This window comes from Macrobrachium rosenbergii, chromosome 5, assembly GCF_040412425.1.
Source record: "Macrobrachium rosenbergii isolate ZJJX-2024 chromosome 5, ASM4041242v1, whole genome shotgun sequence".
NCBI classification, from domain to species: domain Eukaryota; kingdom Metazoa; phylum Arthropoda; class Malacostraca; order Decapoda; family Palaemonidae; genus Macrobrachium; species Macrobrachium rosenbergii.
This window is the reverse complement of record NC_089745.1, coordinates 9,948,189-9,975,849: the sequence shown is the minus strand read 5'-3', so window position 1 is coordinate 9,975,849 and position 27,661 is coordinate 9,948,189. Positions and strand designations below refer to the sequence as shown.

The 27,661-nt window shown below is 34.4% G+C and overlaps 1 protein-coding gene across 2 annotated transcripts; it reads left to right on the top strand.

The window, feature by feature from the left end:
• The first annotated feature begins 47 nt into the window (after nucleotides 1-47).
• LOC136838488 (protein GPR107) lies at nucleotides 48-26,011 on the top strand. Of its 2 annotated transcripts, none has more exons than XM_067103477.1 (14): nucleotides 48-217; nucleotides 10,530-10,640; nucleotides 11,132-11,265; nucleotides 12,704-12,836; nucleotides 13,653-13,698; nucleotides 15,291-15,409; nucleotides 16,212-16,325; nucleotides 16,516-16,646; nucleotides 17,881-18,030; nucleotides 19,642-19,759; nucleotides 20,214-20,344; nucleotides 21,940-22,081; nucleotides 23,221-23,372; nucleotides 24,778-26,011. In XM_067103477.1, the coding sequence occupies exons 1-14, from the start codon at nucleotides 122-124 to the stop codon at nucleotides 24,926-24,928; spliced, it is 1,728 nt and encodes a 575-aa protein (XP_066959578.1). In that variant the 5' UTR covers nucleotides 48-121; the 3' UTR covers nucleotides 24,929-26,011. The 2 variants fall into 2 exon arrangements, with proteins under 2 accessions (XP_066959578.1, XP_066959577.1); XM_067103476.1 differs by having other exon boundaries at nucleotides 84-232; nucleotides 24,778-24,997.
• Nucleotides 26,012-27,661: the final 1,650 nt, after the last annotated feature.

Genomic DNA, 27,661 nt, shown 5'->3' with positions numbered 1-27,661 from the left:
TGATCGTTACGCCAACGCCCCTCGCATAGCCCAACAACAGCCGTGTTTGGGTGACAGCTGGTCGCGAAACGCCGGTCCTTCAGCGCCGTAAAGTTTACAATTTGGCTGATAATCGGGAGCTATGGGAAGGCATATGTTTTATTTAAAGCTGCTCGTTGCCCTGACAGTTATATTAGGGCAGGGTGTTCTCGCGAGAAAACACAAGCTGACTATCACGGTAATGTATATTTCGGTAATTAGTTTTGAGCCGAAGTTGGTAAAGCTCAAAATATGACATGTGATGACGAGCTTGACAGGTCAGCCCTATCAAGTCATTGATGTTGTTTATTGGTCGTTGTTGTGATGCAATGATTCATCCGTGTAAAAAAGCTACGTTAGGTCGTCCCTTAGACTTGCTGGCTTTTCTAAATGTAGTTTTCAGTGGCCTGTCTTAGGGCTAGTAGGCTTCTTTCAAGTACTCGGAATGTTTTTTTTTTTTTTCCTTTAAGATCTAGGCTTGACCTGGCCCACCGTACAATATCCAGTAGCCTGACCCTACCCAGGTTTTTCCGCGAATTTGGGTTTCTTTGCTTTAGGCTACAGTGGGCTAGATGGTGATGGTATGGCAAATTTTTATGCTTGTCAAGTACACAAACCATATAAATATTTAGCTGCGTAGCCTAGGCTATCGTAGGTTAACCTATCGCGAGATGATAAGTTGACCACTTGTTTAGGGCAAGATTTTTTGGGTGGGAAGAAATATTAGTAAATGTATCGGAGATAGCTGCGCAAAGATATCTTTATTTGTTAATGATCGGTAGAACAGAGCAGTAGATCCAAATGGGTTATTACTTTGGAAATTGATTTTTCATATGGTATCTTGGTTGCTTATCAAGAATTGCCCATTTTTTTTGTTGATTGACTCTAATTAACCTGTAATTAACCTCAGAAGTTGTATGTAGGCCATCGTGGAATGCTATTGCGCATGCTTAGTGCTATAGGGGAGCTTTTGGTAAAGAAAGTGGAGTTTTCTTCACCGGGGGCCGTATAACCATTCCATAACAACAACATAGTTTTCCCAGTCAAACCCCGTGATTGCAAAGGGTCCCAACCAGGTTGGGTAGATATGAGGTTAATAATAATTGACCGACAATAAACAACTCCACCACCTTCATCAGCAACACTAAAAGTATGGGAAAAATAAAATTTTCAAGGTAATAGTCCGTGCAGAGCTTTTGCTTAGATTTACCATATAATTTTTTGTCTAAATGTAGAAACAGGTGTAGCCTATATTATGCAATACAGGTGAGATAATCTGAGAAATCTACTGAGGCAGTGAGAGCTTTCCCATCATTTTTGTTTATGTTTCTATGTTCATCCCCAAGGGTTAGGTACTAATCATGGCAAGGCACAGTTCTTTGGTACCAACCCCATTGGGATGAAAGAAAATCAAAAACAAAAGGCAGTAAATTTCTGTGTCATGGTAATTACTCAAAATTATCTCATCATTACACCTGTACTGAATTATGTATACAGTTTTTTATATTCTTTAGTCAGAAAATTATATTAACATATTGTATCTTGAGGTGGCTGTCTCCTTTAAATATGCTGAAAAATTAATTGGTAATAATGTGATATGTTTAGCCCAGTTGTCAAATATGGTTGAATGATGGTCTTTTTGCATTTTTTTCCATTGGGAATATAGGTTGCAGGTAGATAGTAGGCTTAGGTTTTGTATTTTCTAATAAAGATGTGAAGGCTTGCATTATCTATGAAGTTCAGTGTTTTTGTTATACAAGGAGTTCCATTCCTAGTTCTTGAACATTGTGAGGTAATGGGCATTAATTTACCTTCTTTTTAATGAGACATTTTTCACAGTGTTTTATGTGTAAGAAATGTTGACTGAGATCTTAATGTGGACAGCCGTATTGAAGATGTAAATGACTTTGTCCTCTGGAAAGTAATAAGAATTATTTCCACTGATAAAAGCATCTATTCAAAAGAGAGCTTGACTGAGAGAGTCAGTTAGCCTACTAGGAATGAGAATGAGTCATCGTATGGTTTAGCCTATGGTACTTGGGGTCGCATTGGGACCTAGTCATGCAAGGACCAGGCACCTTAGGTTAGATTAAGATAGGTTAGGATGCAGTCCTGTATTGTATTCTATGATCTGGATGATTGTATAGGGCGGGGGTAAGTGGTGGGTGGTTTTAGGGGATTGAAGCCCCTGTCCAGGTAAGGGACCAGTACCCTAGGTTACAGGAGGTTAGATTAGGATAACATTTTGTAACTTCTTGCTGTATTTACCACATTTTACCCTACATTTAGTTTATTGCTGAACTTAAGCTTGAAAGTTTAAAAGAGTTATTCCTCAGTAGCTGGAGGGTCTGCTGTCCTTGGAATAGTTTGGGTGTGGATGTTATTGTTTGATATTGGTGAATATAACAGTCACATGATTGTCATGATAAAAATAAGTCTTTTCCAAAATACTTTATTAAATACAGTCACAGAACAACCTCATGCAAGACACTTAAGTGTCTTAGGAATATGCAAACAGTGAAATCCCCATATGTCTCTAGACACATGGCTTTTGGCTTGTCAGACATTTTTAATAAAGGGATTAATTGCTTGGGTTGTGCATCATTGTTCTTGAATATGTTGATAATATTCAAGACAGTCTGCACAACTGAAACATAATTGGAAGTGAATTTTAAGTTTCTGAAATGTTGGAGGACTGAAAATATCTGGAAATGTAACCATGAGAACTTCTGAAATTTCATTGGCTAAAAAGTTACTAAACTAAAGCATCAGAGATGAAAATGTTATTCAAGGGCTGTTTTCTTGTGCCTGCACCATATTTGCTTAAGGACCACGATGAAGTTAAGCCATTTAAAGCATAAGCTTGGAACTTGAATAAGATTTAAAAATGCCTTCGTACATGAGCAAATTATTAAGTATTGTTGTTACTGTATTACTGGGTCAGATTGCCTTTCCCACCCTATAAGGAAAAAATGCTGCTGATATTATTCAACCATTGGTGTTATTTGATTTGGTGTGGGCACGAAATTAATTAGTCACTTTTACCAGTTAGGCTGACTTTGGTAAAGGCTAAACCCAAATGGAAAGTAAGTGGTCCTAGTAGATTAAAGGTTGATCTGGGGTAGGCTTCAGCTTGAGAATATGCTTGAGGATATGAAACCATTGATTAATGTAATGCTAATTTTAGACACATTACTGGTAAATATCAATTCTTTATGGTATGCTCGTGCTAGGATACAGCTTATAGACCCTGTTGTATCTTTAGACATATTAAGCTACAACCTCAGTGAAAATATGGTCATTGACCCTACATAATACAAAGATGTAACTTAATACATGCCAGGTAAATTGTATGAAAAAGCTTTTGGGCCTGACTTTGTGCATTCCTTAGTAAATACACTACAGGCATGTATAACACAGTGTACCGTAATTGCATGACAGTCTGTATAAGACTGCACCTCAGTAGCCTGGTTCTGGAGCAGTATTCATGCATAATGCCCAGTGCATGACATACAGAAGTGAAATATGAGCTTATAGTATGAAATTTGAAGATTGTTTTAAAACTAAATTTTTTTGGCAACTAATGGCAAGAAAATGTCTGTCAAGTATGAAGTCCTGGGTAGCAGAAGCAAAATAGATTTAATATGTTTTAAGCCATAGTCTGTAGTATAAAGAAGGGTATGGCATCTAGAATGCTTTGGCAGGCTTAAATAATGGTGTTTAAGCTAACTTAATTGGGGGAAGAACACTATTACAGTGTAGTATAAACAGGGTTATTTTCTTAGTTTACTGCAGTCTGACCAAATTTTATATTTTAAGCTTTCATGGGTGTTTAGGGGAATAGTAGTTAGTTATAATTTAATTTATTTATTTGATTATAAAATTATGGGAATGAATGGTAACCACTGAAACACGAAAGCCTAAGTGTGGTAAGATGGTTATGACTTTCATGTAAAGAGAGTCTATAATAAAAGGGGATGAAATGTTATGGTATACCATTCCAAAGCCAAGTATACCTTGCATGCTTGTCAACACTTACCAAGATATGGCCAATGTCAAATTTGATTTGGAGGAACAATTTAGGAAAAAGAATGAACTTGACATCCCACAAAGGGAAAGTCTGAAGTAAAAATGTCAATGATGATGGTGTGTAGGGATTTTAAGAGAATGGCAGTTGACTTTTCTTAATTATGAGTAATCATACGAAGGTATCATGGTAAAAGCATCACACAGAACTGTAATTGTTGAGAAGTTTTACATTATTATTATTAACCACAGAAGCTGGATGAGTTTATGATAGAAAAAATTAAAATTTACATTAGGACATTTAGGACAATTACTGGTGTAGGGAATGTTGACCATTTACCTGTATTGTGCAGTGTTAGCGAATGGTAAATACATGTTGTCATTTTACCCAGCAACAGGTTTACAGTGACATGCAGATACACGAACAAAGCTGGCAGCCTTTTCAGGATACAGTATAAGACTATCATGACTTATGATAATTTAGGAGAAAGATGTTAATTGTAAGGTACAGCATTTTTTCTTGGTCATTAGAGTGTCAGGCAAGATAATATGAAGATGTTCAAATTCATTCTTGTGTATCATTTGGATTGTCTAAATTGGCTATACCTTGTAAAACACTCGACTGTATATTAATTACTGATATATTGTACATATATTTTGTTCTGCTGCTAATTCTAGAGTGAGAACGGGTGCAGTACAGTACCACAGTACTGTACTTATATCAGATCATATGTGTTACTATTGTTGGAACACTATTTTCTTGTGTGGATGTCCCTTGGTACGTGGACCTTTATCTTTTAGGCAAAATTATTCAGAGTGATAGTTTGCTTTTTCTGAAGAAAAAGTAATACACTACAGTATTATAACTAGGATTTAGACCATCTTTAGCCCTCTTCCATAAGCCTTATTTTTTTGAGACATGCCAGATAGCCCTCAATAAATCAAGGTTCGTCAGCCTTTTGCATCCACTTCTGTTGAGATGCCACAGCATCATACTGCTCTGCACCAGCAGTCCCTCATTTCCTTTACTGTAAAAGGTGGACGAAATACTGTAGTTTGATGGGTGTCGATGTTTAAATAGATATCACATGAGGAAGACTTTAAAGTTCTGTGCTTCTTAATTACTGCCCCCTTCATTTATGTGTAACTTTATGATTTTGTATGTTTCATAGTGAAGTTTTCTGTTCATTATATGCTCGGGTGTATTTTTTTTGTCCAGATAAGAGACGTATATACTGTGGAGGCTTCTTTGTCATCGTAATGATAATAGCTTATGGTTAGATGTAGGGAAAGGGCTGTCAGCTGAACAGTACAGTACAGAACATGTACATGTTGATAATAACTACAGCAGCATTAGATTGAAAATATTTGGCCAGATCTTTACCCTTTCTTTAGAATTCCATCTCTTTGTTACAAAATTACTTCTTTTTTGTGTACCTGCATGGCATTGTCATGTTATTTTTATATTTATTATGTCCCATTCTCTGACAGTATTTTTGTAAATTTCCTTTGCAAAATGTTCTTGTCTTAGATTCTTCAGGTAAATGATTTAATGCTTAGTCAGAAATTATCCTGGAACTTATTAGATTTTACATTATTGAAGTGGATGAAAGAATATTTTTATTCATTTTAAGAAGCTTATTGGTTTTACAGTATTCGACCTTAGAGTTTCAGTCAACCATCTAGAAAATATGTTTGTGATCTTTTATATATATAGCCTATATATGAAACATTTGTGAAAATCATTGTTGTTAAATTTAGATGCAACACATACTGTAGTTTTATGGGGGATTTTATTGCTGTTTGTTATTGCACATGGCAGTTAAAACAGTTAAAACATCTTACTACTGCAAGTGTGCTCTATACAAGAGATGTGCTATATTACTCAGAGGAACCCTTGAAGGTTATGGCAAGTATCATTGCTACCAGCATCACTTGAACTGACAATGCCGATGATCAGGGAGGTGTGATGATGTTTGGCATTGACCTGTCAAGTGATAATGGTATAAATAAGGACTTTGAGCAAACGACATGGTAACTGGCACTTGAGAATGACTTAAATAGCATATCCATTGAATTGCTCTCATTAATTAGTCGGTGATTGTCATTTGACTAGTTTTAGATTTTAAAGGATGTTTCAAGGTGCAGGAGGATACTAGCAGAAAAGAGACAAGCTTAAACTCACTGGATCTGCTTGTGCTTAGAACAGTGGGAATGCCATTGAAGTGATGGAGGTGAGAGCCAGTTCTCTGATGACATTCTGGCTCTTGACTAGAGACAACATAGAATCAGTAGTAACATTTTTCCAACAGAAGGTATAACTTGCACTACCAGCATTGCTAATACATGTTCAATGTAGAGTATCTTGCTTCTCATCAAATCTTATAATAATTTAATATAGGATCTGGTTGATAATTGGGTGGTTGATCAACTATGAACTTAAATCTGAGTTGTCTCATCAAATCTTAGAATAATTTAGTGTAGGATCTAGTTGATAATTAGGTGGCCGATCACCCATGAACTTAAATCTGAGTTGTCATAACTGGGGTAGACTTTGGAAATGTCAAAATGGTATCAAAATAAAGAATTAAACATTTTCTTTTGTTGTTCCTCATCTTGAAATTCATCTGTTTACTATATCTGAGTCAGTTCTCCTCTCAGTTAACCTATGACCTACGTTGTCATAAGTGTTTAGTACCTTGATGTATGCATCTCAGGAACTCAAGCATTGAGACTGGTGAGGAAACAGAAGCTTCTTATTCATGTGGTAATTGCTATGTTTTTCTGGGAAGGGAGGTAAAGAGATGTATACAATACAAGTGTATGGTAATAGTGATTTACATAGTTCCTGCTCTCCTTGTCAGAAGACAGACCAGGAAGCAGGGAAATTTTAGGAATTGGTGAAAGTCAATTTTCATCTTTTTCATTCCAGGTGAAAAGCCCTGGTCCATGATAATATTTGATTCATAATGTGCTTGGATATAAATAGCTGATCAAAATAAATGACAATTTTAAGAGGAACACAATGTTGAACAGTAATGAACAGCAATAAAATTGCACATAAAGCTATGTGTTTAATAAGCAATATGTGGTACTGTACAGTTTTTGAAAGAGCAGTATGCTGGGTCATCATTTAAGCTATTAGTAATTTGTCAGACACAAATATTTAAAAAAATGGATTTTGGGGAACAGGTTTTGCTCTAAATTTCCGTAGTTTATCTCTTTGTTCTATAAAAAAATTGCATGTAATTATAGTTTTAAAGTGCTTAAATCAATTTACTGTTGAAATTTTATGCATGATTGAAGCTTGAGAGTTGACAACATTATATACAAAATTCAAAGTTATTTAGTTATAGAAGATTATTGTCCTTTTTAGTGCTATTGTTTTGTGGTATTTTGTTCCTGTTACTGGATTTTTGCATTATATTTATGGTTGTGTATGGAAAGATTATCATACTGTTATGTTTTCTGCACAGATGCATATCTTAAACTTCTGACTGCAAGTTGAACAGGCTACTTAAGAAGAATTACAATTGCTCTGTTAATGATGTAACCATCTTTTGTCAGGTGTGATCATCCAACCATAGGTACTCTGGTTAAAGTTCTTACTCTGGTTGTATGCCCATAATCCATTCTGTGTCTTGGGACAATTTTCATAATTCTGTTAGCTTTTTCATTAAAGGTAGTATCACTGCAGTACAGATTCGTCTTTGTTTTCCTGTGGTTTTGATACAGACATAAAGCTGGCATTTGTGAGGTACCATTCATCTTTGATCTGGCTGTAAATGAGTATCAGCACCTGTCTGGGGGTCAAAAGCTTTAAACTGAAAACTGATTCAGTTATCTTTTCAAGATGTGACTTTGATCCTTTGAACCAGCTTGTTTAGGTTAAGGAGGCATCAAGTACAGAGGATCAACATTGCGGTGTATTTATATGTACCCTCCAAGATGACTTTGTATTCATTAAAGAGCTTTCAGTTGCATTGAAAATAATGCATTTCTGTGAGCTTATCACATTTATTTCACAATTTCCAGTGATATGGATTACTACTGGGATGACTGAGAAACCAGACTGGTACTAGATCCAAGGCTATTTGCAGTCAGGGTCAGCTATTTTTGAGATGGTGGAAATATCAAATTGTTTGGGTGAGGTGATACATTACAAGGAAGCCCAGTTCCAAAAAAAGGACAGATTATGGTGCTTGTATTCTTTCAGTTTTTTGGTTCATTCAAAGTATTCTTTTCTTCATTCAGTTTATAACATTGCTTTTTAGTCCCTCTGTGATTTTCTTGGTGTTTCAGCTTCTTTGTTCCTTGTAAGAGTCTCCTTCAGTTACAGTACAGCCTACACTACTGAATTATGCCCACATAAGTCTCCATATACAATTAATTCGTTATATGTAAGGGATGTGATACATTCTCATTCAAGACTTCATACTTAAAACTTCTTAGGTATACAAACCAGAATTTGTATCATAATCCACCTCAAACATCCCTGCTTAGTCCCAGGTACCAAAGGAAAATGTTTGGGTTTCTGGCAGCTGAGTAAACAGTAGTACCCTGCCACTTACCTACCCACCACCAATTAACCTCTCTGTGAATGTGATGTTTTTGAAAAGCTATCTGGTTACATTTCTCAAACATCACGTTCTAGTTAAAACTCACGGAGTTGGTTAAAAGCAAGGATACCCAGTCAGTGTTTTCAGAAAAGGGAATGTGGCTTACCACAGTACTTTTGGAGCCCATTTGTAGTGTTTTTTGTTTTGAATCCATTTTACACATCTTTCATAAAGTGAGCATGTAAACCTGAATGTTTTTGTTTTATTTTCCCTCATTTTTAATTTTTTTTTTTTTTATAGACTGCCCCATGAATGGTGATGGGCCTTCAAGTAATGAAAATTTGCCCAGGGCAGATGATTAAAAAGTGGATGTATCATTTGACAAAAAATTTAGTGAGAAGTGATGAAGAATTGGAAGACAGAGTGGTTGGGCAGTAGTGCCTGATTGTTTTCAAGGCCATAGGCCTAACTCTAAGGTTTGTTTTGATGAATTTTCGGGGCAGAAAACTCCTTTTCTGGTGCCAGTGGGGTACTGTATATCATTGTTATTGTTTGTTGTTGTTGCTGTTATATCTAAAAACCACATAGAAAGAAAGAAGTTCAATTTACATGAAAAACTGTGACCTTGGGAAGGTATTTGTACATTTGTGTGACACTGTAATGAAAAAGCTAACCTACTTGTTGTCCTGATGGGGTTAACCATCTTATTACCAAGTTTCTGTCACTATTTCCAACTGGTGCCAGGAATAATTTTGTATAAAAGAATTTGGTTTATGTATCGAAGAAAAATACAAATTATCTTAAAAGTTTGGTATTGTTTCACTTCTAATTCCATCTCCCATTTCCTTTGGCATAGTAGAAGGGAAGCATATACTAGTCCTTACCTATTGGTTGGTTCAGTAATTTTATACGTGCTGTCACATGGTACCAGATGGTTACACTACTAGAACAGTTGTGGTTTTTAAGAGGTATATACAACTTGCAGGTTGAATTTGAGGTATAGGCTGTGCAAGTAAATTGTTTAAAAGTTTCAAGTTCTGCCATTTAATTTGCTTCAGTTTACCTTTGTTTATGTACTTCATCTTTCTTGTAGTATTATTTAATGATGTCAGTTTTGTTAGAAAAGAATACACTCATGATACATTCAACTTTTTAAATTACGGAAATACAAGCCAATTTTTCATGTGCTTTTTTTGTGAATTTGATGGAAATTTCGACAACAGTTAAAACTCAGCAATGTAGAATTTTTTTTTTCTTTCGCTGTTTTCAACCTGAAGAAGTTAGGACTTTTAAACGGTAGTGACATCTCCCTGTTACATATGAATTTGGAATGATATGAAATAAGTGTGTTATTGCTATTCTTAACTTGGTGAAGTTGAGTGAAAGGTGAAATATTTAGGTATTCAGGCTTTCGGAAGTATCTGGTACTGTAATGCTGTGATGAATATAGATATCAGCTAACATATTTTTTTGGTTGATTGTAGTCTTTTTTTGGCATTTGTAAAACTGTTGTTTGATATTGAAATGGAACATAGAGTATATGAAATAAAAGTAATACTTTACAATATACAGTAAAAATCATTATTTTACTTTGGAATCCCTGTTATCCTTTAGGTTAAGTGCTTGTTACTTTTGGGATAATTAACAATATACTTTACCTGTGCTCTTGCATACCCTCTCTGCTCCTTGCAACTTAATGTTTAGTCAGTGTAACAGCTGAAAGCATAACTATTACTGTATAGTAGTTTATTTTTCATTCCTAGTAAGCATCACAATAAAGGCACATGGAAAACTATAGTTTGTGAACTTTTGAAGGGCTGAACTTTTTTCTATTTTCTTTGTTGGAAACAGGTTTCTGTATTGTTTTTGTTTCGGATAATCATGTAGCTTCCATTGCCTGACAGTATCCGATTGCCTACATTTCAGAATGACCCTCGACGATACTTTTCGATCAGTACTTTTGGATTTTATAGATATGGACGACTTGTTGTTACTGCGGATAAGCTGAAGATAACGCCTGATAATCCTAATAAAAAGGTAAGTTCTATTTGGAAGTTAGATTTCCTATTTTGTTGATGTTCTTTGAATATGAACATGGGATATTTTTTTTGTATTGCTGTGCCTGTATAGTAAGTTGTAGATACAGTATTACAGTACAGTATAATTGAAATTTGTCATATACTTTGTATGACCTCAAGTATTGTTGATAAAATGTTATACATGTATTCTATAATTATTTCTTTTGATCATGCATTACAACAATTAGTATTAAGAGTCATATATGTGTTTTGTTGAATGCTTGGTATCTTTTCTCAATAGGGTGTCAACACAGCTACATTATCATATGTTTGGTCTATTCATTTTTCTTACTGTTTTCCTGCTTTGCCCATGACAGTTTTTAAGATTAATTTTTATTATTTAATTTTAATGCAAAGTTTCTGTCATACTTTATACTGTACTTTTATATTTGTTTATTACTTGCCTGTTTAACAATTTGAATTTGTTATTGACTTTCATTTTTTAACCAGATCGGATTCAGCCTGGAGAAGACCACCAACCCTTATACAGATAAGCGTCCTGATGTGTGTCTCCTCAACAAGTTTCAGCCTAATGATACTCTTGTGCAACATGTGTTCTTTATCTTTGACTTTGCACATAAAAGGTGAGACCATAGTAATCATAGCTGTATTTTCAGGAATGAAAGGAATAAAATTGTGAGTATATGAAATTTCCCCCTTCCTTCAAGAGGCTTCAATTGGTTGGGAACTATATTGATCTCTAGCATTTTTTCCATCACTTGTTACATAATCTAGTGTTAGTTTCACCACAAACCTGTTATTTATAATGCAGTATAGCGCATAAAGATATCCAGGTACTTGTTGGCTAGCTGTCTCACTTTTGGTGTGACTTTTGAAATATTTTGAAAGGATGTCTCATTTACTTATATTTCCATTCCTTTTACACTGAATCATCCTTTTTCATTATTGTATTCTTCAGTATTCCTTCTTACTTTTGCAGTAGTCATTTGACAGACCATAGCGGGTTTGTTATTCATGCCAGCAAGGGATTTCTGGCTCTTTAACGGAGGTAGCTAACAGCTAACAGGACAGTGGTAGTAGTACTGCACTGCCATTTATTTTTTGTCTGCAAAATTACCTGTTTAATTGGCACTAATTTATACTTTAAGTTACAGTGTTGGTTATTTCATTGTCTTGTGGTGTCCTTATTCTAAGCTGTCAGCTGTTACCTAGTTAGCTTCTTTGAGTTCTGCTAGTTTCGTCATGTATTTTCTTGTCATGCATCTGTACATACATCTAACAAAATTCTGTGTTTTCTTGCTCAAATAATCAAGCACTATGGAGTTAACATAGGTTCCTTTGATGGTCAAGTGTTGTTCTCTGTCCTAATGCCAAAGATGATCTTTCTTTTGCCTTTTTCTTCTTCAAGGTGAGACAGAGAATCCCACACTCTCTCTTGTCTCTGAATTTGGATTCAGTGGGTCTCTTTTCAAAGGTGGCTTTGTAGTGAAGACCGACCCAAACTCTGGACAGAATGGACTAATCTACGGTCCCCTTATCTATCCCAGTTCATGCTCCTCACGCGTGCACTGTAAGATAGCAAGTCTATTTTCAAAGTGATTCCGGTCAGTCAAATTTCCTAACACTTGAATGTTCATGAAAATACCTCATGTCAGTAAAGGTAGCAAAATTCCGACTAGTTAACAAATGTAACGGGGTTGAAAGTCCCATTTGATTGGTAGCTGGAAGCATGAAACATAAAATAATCTACTTGCTTTCATATCAGGGTAATAATGCATATAACTAGCATTTATTGTAACATTTATATGTTGTTTACGTGCTGTTGTTTTTTGTAGAGTGATTGTTTTTTTAATAATTGCATTTTTGAGGTTATATAATGAAGTGTTCTTAGATATACTGTAATGTTATAGATGTAACAGAAAATCACCATTTTTATTAGTTGTAGAACTGTTGCAGGGATTTTTTAGGTTTTAGATATTTTTGACCACTGAGAAAAGATGTTATAAGCATTGCATTCCACATTTATTTGTATTAGTTTTCTCACAAACTTATTCCTTTCAGAATTAATCTCAACTGCAGTGAAGACATGAAGAATCTTCATGTTGTTGAAGGAGACCCTGAAGAAGCTACAAAATTAGAGCAATCTGAACATGGGAAATATAAAGACAGTAACCTCTTCGCTCGTAGAAAGACGGTTTGTTCTTGGAGAGTATAGTGTAACCCCAGTAAATTTATTAAGACTTTGGCTGTAGTTTTTCCAAAAGTATGGTAATTTTTATGTAATGAAGTGCTTCCTTTTTTAATTGCTGTGGGTGTGTAAGATAAATACAGACTACCAAAGAAATAAAACTAAAGGCCACCAGAAGTTACAGGTTATGGTAGTAAATTAGTAAGCATTGGATAAAGAAGGAGTGCTCAAATTCACATACAAGTGTAGCAGACTTGAAGGTATTGAGAAATTTCTTCGACTTGAAAAATTAAGAAAAAAAATGTATTATCTCAGTTACTGGAAATAGATTACCACAGGCAAACTTGGACTTGGGATTAGGTAGTGGTTTTAGGACTGAAAGCAGTTTTTGAGAAGGTAGTAAGAAAAAGAATTGCATCAGTCTGAGGGATGCAAAAAGAGATTGTTAGACTTATTGGTAAATCAGAATATCCCACTAGTAGACAGAACAAAGACTTACGATGCATGCTTAAGATCTGCATAACTCTATGCAACAGAGACATGGGCACTGACTAAAGAAAATCAAGGAGATTAAGAATGGTTTTACTTGAAATTCTAAAATTCATGAACATAGTACAGTAAGAAGTTTATATTATAAATGAGGAAATGGTGGAGATAAGAGGTGTCCAGAGGCTTGAAATTTGACTTGAGATCTGAAAGAGTTAGATGAGGTGGACATGTAATGAGAGGTTATGTAGTGCAATTAGTCAGGGATATATTAGATCTGAAAGGAAAAAGGAAAACATTTAATTGTTACTGAGGTACCATACTTTTTATTTTCAGAGGAGTGTGGTCAGAAGCAAGCGGCAGACTGCTGGAGGTTATGAAGGTAAGTTTTTCCACTGCAGTGTATAGTGGATGATTTTAGATTGAATGTAGTATTCGGTTCTTGAAAGCTTTTAAGATGTTGGAACTTCTCAGGAAGATTTTGTAGCTTAAGTTTTAAAAATATTTGAGCTCTTCAGTCAATTTGTTTCTTATGCTTGTAGGATATTTGCTCTCTAGATGTTTTGCTCTATTTGTAATACATTTAAACTCTTGAGTTGAATTTGTTGGATGTTTGAACTTTTTGGTTAATTATTCATTTGAATTTGTTGGATTTTTTAACTCTTCAGTTAAATAGTGTTGCTAAAAGTGGTTGGATAGTTGACCACTTCAGTCAGATTAGTTGGTTAAATTTTCCCATCTGGTGAACTTAACCTTTTAATTTATTTTATAGGGTTAATATGTAGTTTTAAGTATTTTGGCAGCTCAAGGAAGTATGTATTATTAATTACCACTATACAGTACTGTATTCCAAATGATGAAGATTATTGTTTTTGCCAATATGGTTTGACTGTGCTTATCCCATCTATTATATATAGTCAGTTTATGTTGAACATTGGAAAAAAATGTGTACTTTTACATTCCCACCCAAACCCCATGCTGTTCTACTTCATACCTACGCATAGCCTCTTGATATACCCTTTGTAAATATGCACTTTGTCTATAAAACTAATAAATCCTTAGAAGTAAGAACTGATACAACATAGTACTAATATGCATATACAATCGAATAAACACTTATAATCTAAAATATACCAGTAAGATACTTAAATTCTTCATAGTCAGCTACAAGCAATATCATAAGCATTCAGTATGTCAACCAATAGCCTAAGCTAGTCTACCATGGAACCATGCCCTTTCCCTGTCCGTGCCTAGTCTTTTGTATGCTGTGAGTCAATGTCACTTGTAAACAAAGAGGCAAACATTGTATAGACTCCTTAAATACAGTTCAATAAAATTCCTCCTGCAGTAGCATTATGGAACTATAATGAGCGAGATGTCCAAATCCAGATAATCGAGAGTATACTACTTTTATTCTAGTTTACTGCCAAATCAGTAAGAAACGGGCCATGTAAATGAGTGGTTATTACTTTGGGCAAGAAGATAAAGCAAACAGAAACATGTCACACTGCACAATTATTATGACCCTTACTGCTGATTGTATATAATTTTCTAGCTGTTACTATATTATGATTGTTATTATTATTAGAGACTATGGAAAGCTGAGGCTCTGGCTTCGGCTTAACCAAGGATTCAACAGCTTGGTTGTATGTTCACCAGCTGACATGAACCAACTGCGGTACTGTGGAACATGGAATGATTCACCTATTACAAATAGTATTCCTAACTATTCATTGTTGTTTAACTGATTGTCAAATTTAGAGCCAAGGTTGGATGATTGTAAATAATATGAATATTATTTCACCGTTGCCAGAGCAGCCTGTGAATTATAAATGTGATGCAATGGTCTTGTTAAACATTTTTTAGTAAATAGATAAGTCAATTCTGATCTAATAATTTTTCAGTGAATGGTTCTGGGTAAGATGATAATGAATTTGTATTATTAAGGTGCCTATTTTCTTTTGTTATTTGTAGGCGGCGGAAATATATCTACAAGCTCATCTAAAACATCATTGTTTGGAGATGTGTCCTACCCAAAGTGCAATGATGTTAAAATCAACATGACCTTTCACAATGGCTTCTATAGTTTCAAGGTATAGTACAATGTATTAGTGTTAAAATCTTCTGTTATTTAGGAAGTGTTTTAAATCGCTGTGTAGTAAATTTTGAACAGTTGTCAAATTATTGTAGATATCGTTATACTGTTACTACTAATAGTAGTAGTAGTAGCATTCTTATCCTGTAACTGGTTTCATTGTTAAACTGTTAAAACTACAAGATGTCACTACTGCTTGGGCACTGTGAAAAAACTTTTACAAGATGCTGCTTCCCAATTTGTTCAGCTTACTCTATTGGTTTTACCATTTCAGAATATTACAGAACTGTTATAAGTTTGGGAATTTGTGCACTTGGGTAATTATAACAATTAGTTTGTAAATGTTTTTGAAATTCAAATGAAATCATTAAATGAGAAAAGTATTAATGTTTTTACAATCACTCATGGAGAAGGTTATATTCCTAAAGCTTTCTAACCTTTGAATAACAGAAGTACTTTTTTTTTTTTTTTTACGAGAAAGCAGTTCAGTTTACATATCAGGGATGCATGTAAAGTCAGTTTGTTTTCTGAATAAAACATTTAAAGAAAGTGACATGCACAGTCTTACAGCATGAGGGTTGAATGGTTGCATAATGATGGATCATGTATCCAGTAATTACAGTGTCTCATGTACCAGCAGTATTTATATTGGTGTTTGCAATTTAACATGAATTTATTTGACTATTGTAGTGTAAGCTATGCAAATTAAAACTTCTTTTATAGTAACATTAATTCAAGATTTTAATTACAGTATATGTACAGAAGGATTACAATGTTATTTTTTCATCAATTTTGTTCAGTTTCAAGTTGATGTAATGCGAGAAGAGGAGGAGGGTCTTTACACTCTGAACTTCCACAATTGCATGAATTACCACCTAGAAGGCACTGAGTCGACCATTGATATGACACTTCAGGTAAGAATGGTAATTTTTTTAGTGGGAATTGACTTTTCTCCCCATTTTATATATAGATGAAATCCAGTTTTTTGTTTAAATGTCATAATCCAGATGCCTGTTTAAACATCATTATAATGATGGTACAGTAATCTATTGTCTGTTACATAACAGCTAATTTTATGTGATTTATTCCCTAATATCTTCCTAGATTGAAGAGATGAATTCTGGTGAAAACTACCTATCAGCTGGACAGATGCCTTTGCCTGCTCTTCACTTTATGATGGCTCTGTTGTTCTTCTTGTCTGCTTGCTTTTGGTTCTTCCTCTTGAAAAAGAGCAAGTAAGTTTGCAAAACCAAACACACATTATTTTTGTGGCTTTTCTACTGTATATTTCTCACTGATGAATAGATTCTGAATTACTGTTCTGGTTAATTTTTATGTCATTGTAATAGTAGATTTCTGTACTGGTTTGATGAAAAGCTAAGGTATTCTGTAGGCCAGAGTTATAAAAGAAAATGCAATAATTTTGTTGTTTCTGTTTTAGAATTTAAAGTTACTTTGAGTGTATATAAATTTACAACGTGAAACCATCTGATAAATAATATTGGGAAACTGGACATTCAAGATTTGTAGGGTGTCATCTTTTAGCTTCAAAGGGGTTAAATTAAGTGAAAAAATCCTTTTTCCGATATGATAAAACCTTGTCAATCAAGATGTTAATCTGGAATCACAGGTAATTTGTACAGAATTTGAATATGCAGAGACAGTTCGAAAGGTGTTACCACAGCAGTAAAAGTTCAATGGGGTGTCCCTTCTTAGGTCCCAGCTGCATTAATAGTTTGCATTCCTCTTTCCATCTGTTCACATTAGTATGTTCCCACCTGGATGTTCAGCATCTTTAACTTTATATTGCTTCACTTTTCAGTTCAGAACAGATCCTTCACTGGGAGCCGTATGAGAGTGTAGAAATGTGACTCAGTGGTCTTTTGAAACCATTTTGTAAAAATAGAAATATTTACATAATAACTACAAAATTTTGGGAAAAAGAACCAATTGCAATATGTACTTGTAGTGTTACTGAGAATAGAAACTCAGATATGTTTTAAAACAAAATTTGTGTTGAAGTAATCACAGTACTTCATTGCATGTAGTCTGATCGAATAAAAAGGTAAAAAAAAAGGTTAGTCAGAATTTTGAAATATTTCTCTGGTTAGTATAAAGAACAAAAATACATTCTCATTTTTATTCCTAAAGTATTTTTAACTTACTTAATGTAAAGCTTTTTGTAACACTATGATCGGTGGGTAAGCTGGTCCTAGGGTAGTTTTATAGATTTGCCCAAGCTTGGGTTAGGCTAGTGTAAGCAAATTATTTTGGAAAAAGTATAGAAAAATCTATGGCATTTTTTATTTCTGAAGCCTTGAATGCAATTACAGTACTATAAATATTAGACAATAAATTTGGCTTTCTAGAACCAAAAATACAGTATACTAGTATAGTATAGTAATCTATTAATTAAATTCATACTTCATTCTATTTATCTGCTTTACGACCTGTATCCAAATTTTCCAGGGACCCGGTTTTCAAGATTCATTACTTGATGGGTGTGTTGGTAGTGATCAAGTCATTCAGCTTGTTTTTCCACGGTGTAAATTACCACTTCATCCAGACCAATGGCGTCCACATGGAAGCTTGGGCTGTCATGTATTACATCATGCATTTGTAAGTATGGAAGATGTGTTTGTTTTGTTAAGAAGATTCATTGATTTTTGCAAATGTACAGAGAAAAAGTTTGATCTTTCATGTGTATTTTTTGTAAATCACTAGTAATAATTTTTGCGTCATGTAAGAAAAAATGAATATGACTTTTGAAATGCTTGTTTGACCTCCTATTCCAATATTTTGCAGTCTTGACCATTTGTTGTTACAATATACCATACAGCATCCACATTGCCAGTTTTTTTCTGTGCAATTGCTTTGCTTCCTTTCCAGTCACCAGAAGTTTTTTCTTGTGTATGGTAATTTTACAGCCTATCTCCTGTTTCATTCATATTTTTTAAACATACCTACTGCTGTTATTATTGGGTCACCTGTATATAACGACTTCCAAGGGTCTCCCTTTCTGCACTCCTTTGTTGTTTCTTCCTTTACTATGATAAAGAGCAAAGTACTCTAGGGTGATCCTTGATGGACACCAACATTTATCTCAAATTTTCTGATACACCTGTGACTGTCTTCACTCTAGATTTTGTATTGTGGTCTAGTAACTTTAACTCACTGAGCTTGTGAAGTTACTATAACATAATACAAAAGCTGCTCTTGTAATTCCCTTGTAATTTCTTGACTGGTTACCAGTTGAATTTTTTCTTAAGATCCAGAAATATCGTATATAATTTCTCCTTAATTATAAAGTCTGTTCCTTTTGTTGATTTTTCTGATGTCAAGGCAAACTGATTTTAATTTTTTCTTCCATTTCTTCTGGACCCTTCAGTATTTTTATTGCATTCTCAGGTAGTTTTATTTATATAATTTCCTGATTTTCTGTATATTATTATTGTTGTAACTTTCCTCCTCTCTTGGTCCTATCCTTTCTGGTATTGGGTTTTCATATGCTGTATTCTGGCAAGCTATCGATGACCACTCTCCAGCATCATCTAGCAAATTACTAGCTGTTGTATTTCTGATGATCCTTGAGCATTTCCACATTTTCTCTTCCCAAAGGCCCTCTTGACTGACCTTCTGAGATGTTACTTTCTCTGTTGGTCCCTCAGTCATGCTAGCATTCCAGAATAATGTTGGTATTATAATTTGTTGATTTTCTAGGCATGGGAAGGTTATTTAGACCAAACCATATATACTCATACAGTATTGTAATACTTGCAGTCTTTTTCAGTGTGCAGTACTCATTTTAATTGTTTTTACGCTGCTGGTCATTAACTTTGGTTAATTTTTACTTGATATAATTTAGTCTAATTTATTTGACAACTGTGAAAAATGTATCATCCTGCAGAAAATGACTTTCTGTGACCATTGAGTGTAGAATAGTAGTACAGTTATGTACAAGTACTTAGGACCTGAAAGTGCTTACAGTCAGTGAAATAATTTCTATTCTGAGACAGAGTTACTGCTATTTTTTATCCTGAGACAAAAGTATTTGAGACTGTTACCAAGTACTTTGCAGAATTTATGCTTCTTACATATGAATACAGAATACAGTATGCAGAATTTATGCTTCTGATATATGAATACAAAATATCCTCTAATTCTATTCATTTTCAGTGATCCATGAAAAATATACGGTAATACTGAATTAATAACTTTTTTCTTCCTCAGGTTGAAAGGAGCCCTGCTTTTCACCATCCTTGCTTTGATCGGTTCTGGATGGGCATTCATAAAGCATGTCCTCTCCAGTAAAGAAAGAAAGATCTTCATGATTATCATCCCTCTTCAGGTAAAAGGCTGATGTTGTTTGAATAAGTAACCTCTACTTGGGCAAGAGGTAGAGGTCAACTATCTTGTAAAGTTTTTGACACAATATTTATGGGTATTTTTTATTATTGGTAGATAACATCAGAATTTTAAGTGGTGAAATTTGCTTGACATCACTTGACATCATTGTAATCTCAAAGGGTTAAAAATGCATGACAAAAGATGTAATGAAATATACAAAAAAGCTCAGCAATATGCATTAATACTCTGCAATAAAATTTGCTATTGAGAACTAAAGAAGAATAGTTACCACTCAAAAACTTCACATATCACATGCAGCTACAACTTGAAAACCAGCCAGATAGAAACTGAACATACTTTGGACAATCCAGTAAGGGTTTACTTGATATTATGGTATAAATTCCTGTTCTTTGTTTGTGTACTGAAATGGAAAATATTTTGCTGTTTAATTTCAGATTATTGCTAATGTTGCTACCATCATTGTTGAAGAAACTGAAGAAGCAAGCCAGGAGCATGCCATGTCTGTGGATCTTCTTGTATTGCTTGACTTCCTGTGTTGTGCAGCTATTCTGTTACCTGTTGTGTGGTAAGTTAGAATCTTGGTCTTTTCCCTTCTACAAGAATTTTAATTCACATCAGAATGTACCTGTAGTATGTTCACTATTATGGAAAGGGATGATTTGTCTTTTTCATGCATGCTTTTCTAAGGCTATAAAGACTTAAAAAAGTAGTTTCTGTGGTTAAATTATTTCCATGACTGGTATCAAAACCAAGAATTGATATTTGGTATAGTATGTTCAAATAAATCCACAAACTGGTGTTTCATACTGACATTTTGTTAACAAACATAGGTATCTCCCATTGATGTACTGCCTATTGTGTGTTATGTGTGGCCCACTGCGAGTAGTACCAAATGTTTTCTGTTATATCCCTTCATCCTTTGCTGTACTGCCTTCTGTTTTTCACTTGTCACCCCATCCATTGTGGTTTCTTTCCTCTTGGCCATCCAAATTTCTTACTGTAGTATTCTTCCCTCACATCCTTGTGTCTAGCCATGCACTTGAGCTTTAGGTTCACTACCAGGCAATATGGGAGTTTTCTCACAATTACCTGTAGCATAACTTCCTGGAAGAGACTACCAGTTGAAGTTATAAATAGTACCACCACTGGCCAGTTCCAGAATAGTCTAGGTAGAGATGGATATTTGTAGGGTTTACTGAATTCAGTATTTAATTTTGCATCAATAATCATTTCACAGCGAGGAAATCACTGGGTATCTTAAGCTGGTACAATATTAAGCATGATATTAATTAGCACATCCTCATATAATGTTTTCACTTTTTATTGCATTTCTTATTTACTTTTTACAGAGAGTTTATTTGCTGTGGCTGCAAGGGATAATTTTTGTAGGGTTTGATTTAGAATGACTGGTGTACTAGTTTTCTCCTCAGAGTTTACTCTCTTGGCATTTTGTCCTTTTCATAATTGTAAGTTCTTAACCACAAATGACCCTTCATCTCTATGGAAGAAATCTCTTTCATTGTGAGGAATTTTCAAGAGTTATTCACTTTGATACTTTCTCTATTGTAATGCTCTTTGTGATTTACCCAGAAGGAAAGCAGACCTTTGAATGTTAGCAGATTTCAGTTATCAGTGAGTTTGGTTTACAAAGTTTTGTCATATATAAAGACTTGTTTGCAAAATTTGATTTGCTGTACTGTTTTGAAAGTTTTCTTTGACATAATTACTGTAATTGGATAAAGGGTAAGTTTGATTTTTAGTTTGTTTTTCTTTGACTGCATGGATTTGATCTACTTTTCTTGGTGTTAATAATTGCATATAAAATTTTTGAAAGCTCATGTGAGATTGTTGGGATTTTGGATATTACTGTTTACCATTGAGTTTCCATCAAACAAATGTGCAATTTTGCTGATGCAGCACTCCTGTTTTTTAAGGCATAATAGGATCAAAAGTTAGAACCAGAAATTCCTTTCTTATTGAATAAGCGACTTTCTCAATTTTCTGTTGTTCTTGTAGATACATACATATAATCATTTGGCCAACTTTTGATTACATTTTTTATCTTAGCACATGGGGTTTGTGTGACCATTCCTCCACTTATTCCATGTAGCATATTGTCCTTAATATATGGATTGTATAACTTTCTGTGTTTCATTGCAGGTCCATTCGTCATTTGCAAGAAGCTTCACAAACTGATGGGAAAGCTGCAGTTAACCTAAGGAAGTTGAAACTTTTCCGCCACTTCTACATCATGGTTGTCTGCTATATTTACTTCACACGAATCATTGTTTATCTGCTGAAGGTAATGTACTGGCTTTGATATGGTTGATTATGTAAGCAGATACTGCATAACAAAAATAGCAGTTAAGGAAGACCTGGTCCAATATCTTGCCTGAGATAACAAAAAATAATATATGAATGTTAGGAAAATTAATATTCTTAATATTTTTGCTGTTGCAGTATGAAGGTTTTGTTTTTTCATTGCTGGCTACCCAAGGTACTTACATGTATGTACTGTAGTCTCTCTCTGATATACCTTCATTTGATCTTTTTCAGCATCTTTTAACCTTCAACTCTAGATATTTTAAGTTTTGTCGTATATTTTTCAATGTGAGTTATTCTCATTCATGTACTGTATTGTAATTTATATTGATATTTCTCTTCTTTGTGTTGTAGTTTTGTCATTGAGTTATCTTTTATGTGTCTTCTGCAGATGGTTTGAATGGATATACGCATAAATCTGTTCAAAGTTGTTTTACAGTTTTGACATTGATGTTGCAAGGTATACCCTTGTAATTCAAAGAATACAGGGCCACACCTTATTGCCATTTATCAAAGTCCTATTACATATTACCTTGGAGATATTACAGATGTTAAGGGTGATTGCATTGTTATGCATCCAGTGAAACTGTTGGTGTCACAGGAAATAATCAAGATTGCTAAATGTATATATCTAGAGTAGGGATTTTCAGTTACTGAAATGTGTAAGAAGAGCAAATAATGAAGAAAGGTAGAAGTAAGATCATGTTGTGGAAGGGTAGATATTGTAGGAGGGAAAATATTTTTGTTGCCTTTTTGACTTACTGGGTTATGAGGTTACGATTGATGGGTCAGTAAGGTAGCAACAACCAGGATGAAATGGACAGAAGTACGTTGCCTATGATGAAGTTAAGAGATGTGGGGTCCTGGAAAACAGATTGACATCTTAGGGATGAGGTGGACCAAACATGTTTTGAAAAGGCGAGAGTAGCAGTTAGTCAGGAAAGTAATAGATATTCAAATATTTGACTAAGACCAGCTAAAGGGCCCAGTGCTTCGTGGGTCCATGTAACTTAAAAATATCAGTGATGATGATGATAATTAAGGTAGTAAACGTAGAGTACATCATGCAGTGTATATAGCAATTTCTTGTAAATTTACAAAATCTTTTATTTGATTTAGATCACAGTGCCATTCCAGTACGAGTGGCTGAATGTAATGTTTCGTGAAATGGCTACGTACGTCTTCTTTGTCATGACTGGCTACAAGTTCCGTCCAGCCACCAACAATCCATACTTCAGGGTTTCTGAAGAGGAGGAGGAAATGGAAGAAGTGTAAGTTTGTTATTATTTCTGTGCATAAGTTTTCCGAGGAAAGTCACCAAGAAAACCTTACTCTCTTTCATAGCTAATTTTCATAGTTACTCTAAGTTTCCAGTAGGTTAATGGTACAGTATGCCCTCAGCTTACAATAGGCTTTGTTTCCAAGATTTGTCACGAAAATCAAAACTTGTGTTGTCAAATACCTCATATAGAACGGGGTCATTTACTACTATAGGCTGTTTGCATACACATATCCTGCTGTGTACAGTATGTACTGCAAATAATTTATAGAGTACTTTTACATTTAGTACATAAATCATTGTAAATGCTATAAAAATACAAATGTTAAGTGCTAATGAAAAAAAAGTCCGTACATTCTTTTGTTTGGACTTGAAAATTGCTTTCATTTAAGTAAGTTAATGACTTGAAAGAAAGAAAGAATTAAATTGAGAGCATACTATAAAGGACAGAGGAAATATAAATTCTCTCTTTTTTACCATCGCTTTGAAGAGCTTCTGACTCGTAGCCTAATATTATAATGAGGTTCATGTGTTGATAAGAAGGTACACAATTTCTTAAGTTTATTATTCATAATTTGTTTTATCTTTTGTTAATGATATTCAGTTGCATATGCAGTATGTTATCATTGTATTTCATATGTTGAAACCTGATACTTAACATCATCTGTACTTTTATTTGGGAATTGTTGCCCAATGTAATGTTCTGATGGTAATTGGCCATGATGTTAATGCAGCCTAGCTTAAATGTCATCGTCTGACATTTGACCTGAGTAAGCTCAAATTGGTTGTAAATTGGGAAGACTGTATTATCAATTATTTAATAGCGATTCCAACTAAACAAGCCTGACATTTGCTTTCATTATACTATGAGATGATATAACTACAGTAGATGTAAAGATGTGTCTTAATTCTGGTTTCAAGTTTTGCAAGTATAACTGCATATATGAGGTGGTAGTTTTTTTGCATATTTTTTACACTTTCGGTGTTTTTGCCATATGCAGCAAATTCTGATTTTGCATCCTGAACTTCCTGGGGTTTTTGTTATTTAATAATTTCAACCATTTTTTCAAATTTTTGAAGTCAGTCACTTGTAAGTTGAGGGCTGACAGTGTATTTAAGTGTAATTTTTGCATTTTTCTGCTGTGGTTTTTTTAAGGAACACTAATTTGTTTGTGGTTGTGTTTACCTTTTCATCTACTGCTTTAAAGTTTCGATATCTTGCATTTCCCTTTAGCCCGTAGAATGTACTGGAGGCAGCATGAGTTAATGTGTATTGCTTCTTAAATAAATTTTGTACTATTTTTTTTATATTGTATTTGATTCTTGGAAACAATTTTTCTGTCCCTCTATCTCAATCATTTCCATGCTTGATATTGTCTTTTCTACTTGATTTTCAGGCTGACAACAACTGGCCTCACTGAGAGCGTCACTCGCGTCAACCAGAAGGGCAGGGAACCAACCAAGGAAAGTCTTGAAGTTGAGATCTATGAAGATGATGAAGAAGTGAATCTCCTGAACACAAAAGAGTCATCGCATGATTTTGATTGAGGGCAAATTCTGACATAATATGGTCTTCACTTTGTAATGTTTTTAAGGTTTAATTAGATTTTAAGAAAAGGAAGAATATTTTTTAAGTGAGATTATCTTGAGATATCTTTTCTGCTGTGAATTACAGATTAAGTGGATCTGTGCTGTACATAGTGTTGATTGCTGGTAAAATATGTATGCTCTTTAAATGTGTGATGATATATAAGTAGGATTTCAGGATCCAGATGAATAAAATACCTTGGGCGTGTTGAACAGCTTCGGGTTCAACGTTTCCCTATGTATAGGAACCCTTTCTAATCCTCAGCTTTAACACAAGTCATTACATTAGCTTTATTTACATGGAGCTGTTGCCCAAGGGCTGAGTTTTTGTGACTTTAACAGATTTCTTCATGGTTTTGCATGAGAGGATTTTGTTTTGCAGTTACTCTTAATTGTTTTTTGAGAAGCTGTCATAGTGAAATCTGATCATGGAGTGAATGTAGGTTTTGGTTCACTGCATCATCAATGATAGGACAAAGGAAATTATATGATGTCAGGTACAATAGCTTTTTATGATAGTATGACTTTTTATCTTGGCTTTCTCAGTTTGGGTTCGGTCTCATTCTGTTTATTGAGGTATTTAAATCTGACATATTTTACACTGTGAGAATTTCAGATTATGAGCTGACTTGATCATGAAACTGTAAATGTACTGCAGAGTCAGTTTTCATTTGTGTCAGACAAGTTGAATGGAGTATGAGGCTCTGAAAGAATGAAATCTAAAGAAGTCAGTTTTGAGTTAAAGTATATCAGTTATTAACAGTGAGATACACCTTCCAACTGCTTGCCTTCGCTACCATTCTTTTAGAATCTTCCCCACCTGATGACCTATGATTTTCAAGTTGCCACTGTATTACTGCAGTGATTCCAGCAAAAATAATCCTGGGCCATTACAACTATATGGTTGCACTTGCTTGCAAGGTATGGTATTCATTCACTTGAGCCCTAGTGAAAAATTATGCTCTTTATGTTTGTAGCCATCGTAATTTTTAAGTGAGGGCAGAAGATTATTATTATTATATATTATTATTATTATTATTATTATTATTATTATTATTATTATTATTATTATTATTATTAAGTAACAACAAAGTGTCAGGAATTTGAGTTTGCAAATCAGGTAGATGCTGGTTGTAAGGCCCTCCTCTGTCAAATCAACTGAATGTACCCAAGATAATGTTTCACTACATTTTCAACTCTTATTTATTGTGAACATATTTAGATAGTAAAGATTTATGTGTTGTACAATTATTACAAGGCTTATGTGAAACTCCATGTTCTGTTTGATAGCTCATTTTTCATTACATAGTTGGTCAGCGAAGAGCACAGCTTCTCAAGCTTCAGTCTTAAACCATATATACAGTATATCTTAGTAACTTGCATATTGGTCACTGAAAATAGTGTGATATTTTTGAACAGATACGATGAGAAAGTATTTCACACACTGTTCAATAACTAGTAAACGTGCTTGTCATTCCAGGTAAGTTACCTTCATTCATTGCTTGATGTCACTTTTCTTTTTGAATGACTCAGGTTGGAATGGACTGTGAGGCATGATGTCACTTCTCAACTCGTGTAACTTGAGTGGCATTGAGTCGTATGACTTGTTAATCTTCTGGGGCTGTATATAAGCTTACCATAACATCAGTTTTCGTGTAATTTTAGTGCCAGAGAGTGCTTCATAAAAATCATAATTCATCTTAGGGAATTCTGTGTGTTGTGTATACCATATTGTGTAAAATGTACCAATAATCTGGTGTAATGTATAGGAACGAAAATTTTTGTGAGTAAAGAACATACCTTAAGGTATGGTATGTTATTGGGAGCCACCTGGTACTTCACTAGAAGAATGATTACCAAGAAAGGGTGATGTCAGCAAACCGTGTATATTTGGTGAGCAATTTGGTATAAATTTCATTGGCATGTGAGTAACACTGGTGGGAAGCAAGCTGATTTTGCCACTTTATTGGTGGCTGATATCCTGAATATTTACCATACTGCAGTATACAGTATTTGTAGAATGGAGGTTTTGTCAGGTGTTGGCAAAAATTTTCTTTGAAGTCAAATTAGGAAAGCAAAGGATGTACAAACTTGACATAGCCTCCCTTCTTATGCAAAAAAGAAAACATCCAACTGTCAATGCCATCTGTTGTGGAAGTTATAATAGGGCACAATTGCTCTTTGTAGTTGGTCATATAACTTAATAAGAAAATAGGCTTAAAATTTTGTAGGCCTCTTTTCTTATGCGTGCTCGTGTGCTACATTATAACTCCTGCTGATATTTAGTGATATTATGCACTGTTATTTATGTCTCGTGATAGTCTTATTATTTTCAGTATATGTATTTTTTGTCTTCTAGACTTTATAAACAGAAGTCTATGTGAATTATTAACTGCAGTTCTTATGGTTATAGAGAAATGGGAAGTCAGACTGGGGAGACTGCTTTACAGAAGGCTTCAGAGGGCCTCCATTCCACTGAACTAGGATAGATGTTCCTTTTCAGGAAATGACAGTCTGTGCTGTAATTGGTCAGATGTGCTGTATATATAGCTTCGTGCCAAGGGGTGAAATGTATAGTTACTGCTGAGTTTGGAATGCTGCACTAGTTATGGCACAGTTATATTTATCTTTATTGCTTATTTATTCTTTAGTGGTCACTTTTTTTTTCTTCCTAATTAGCAGTCATTTATACGT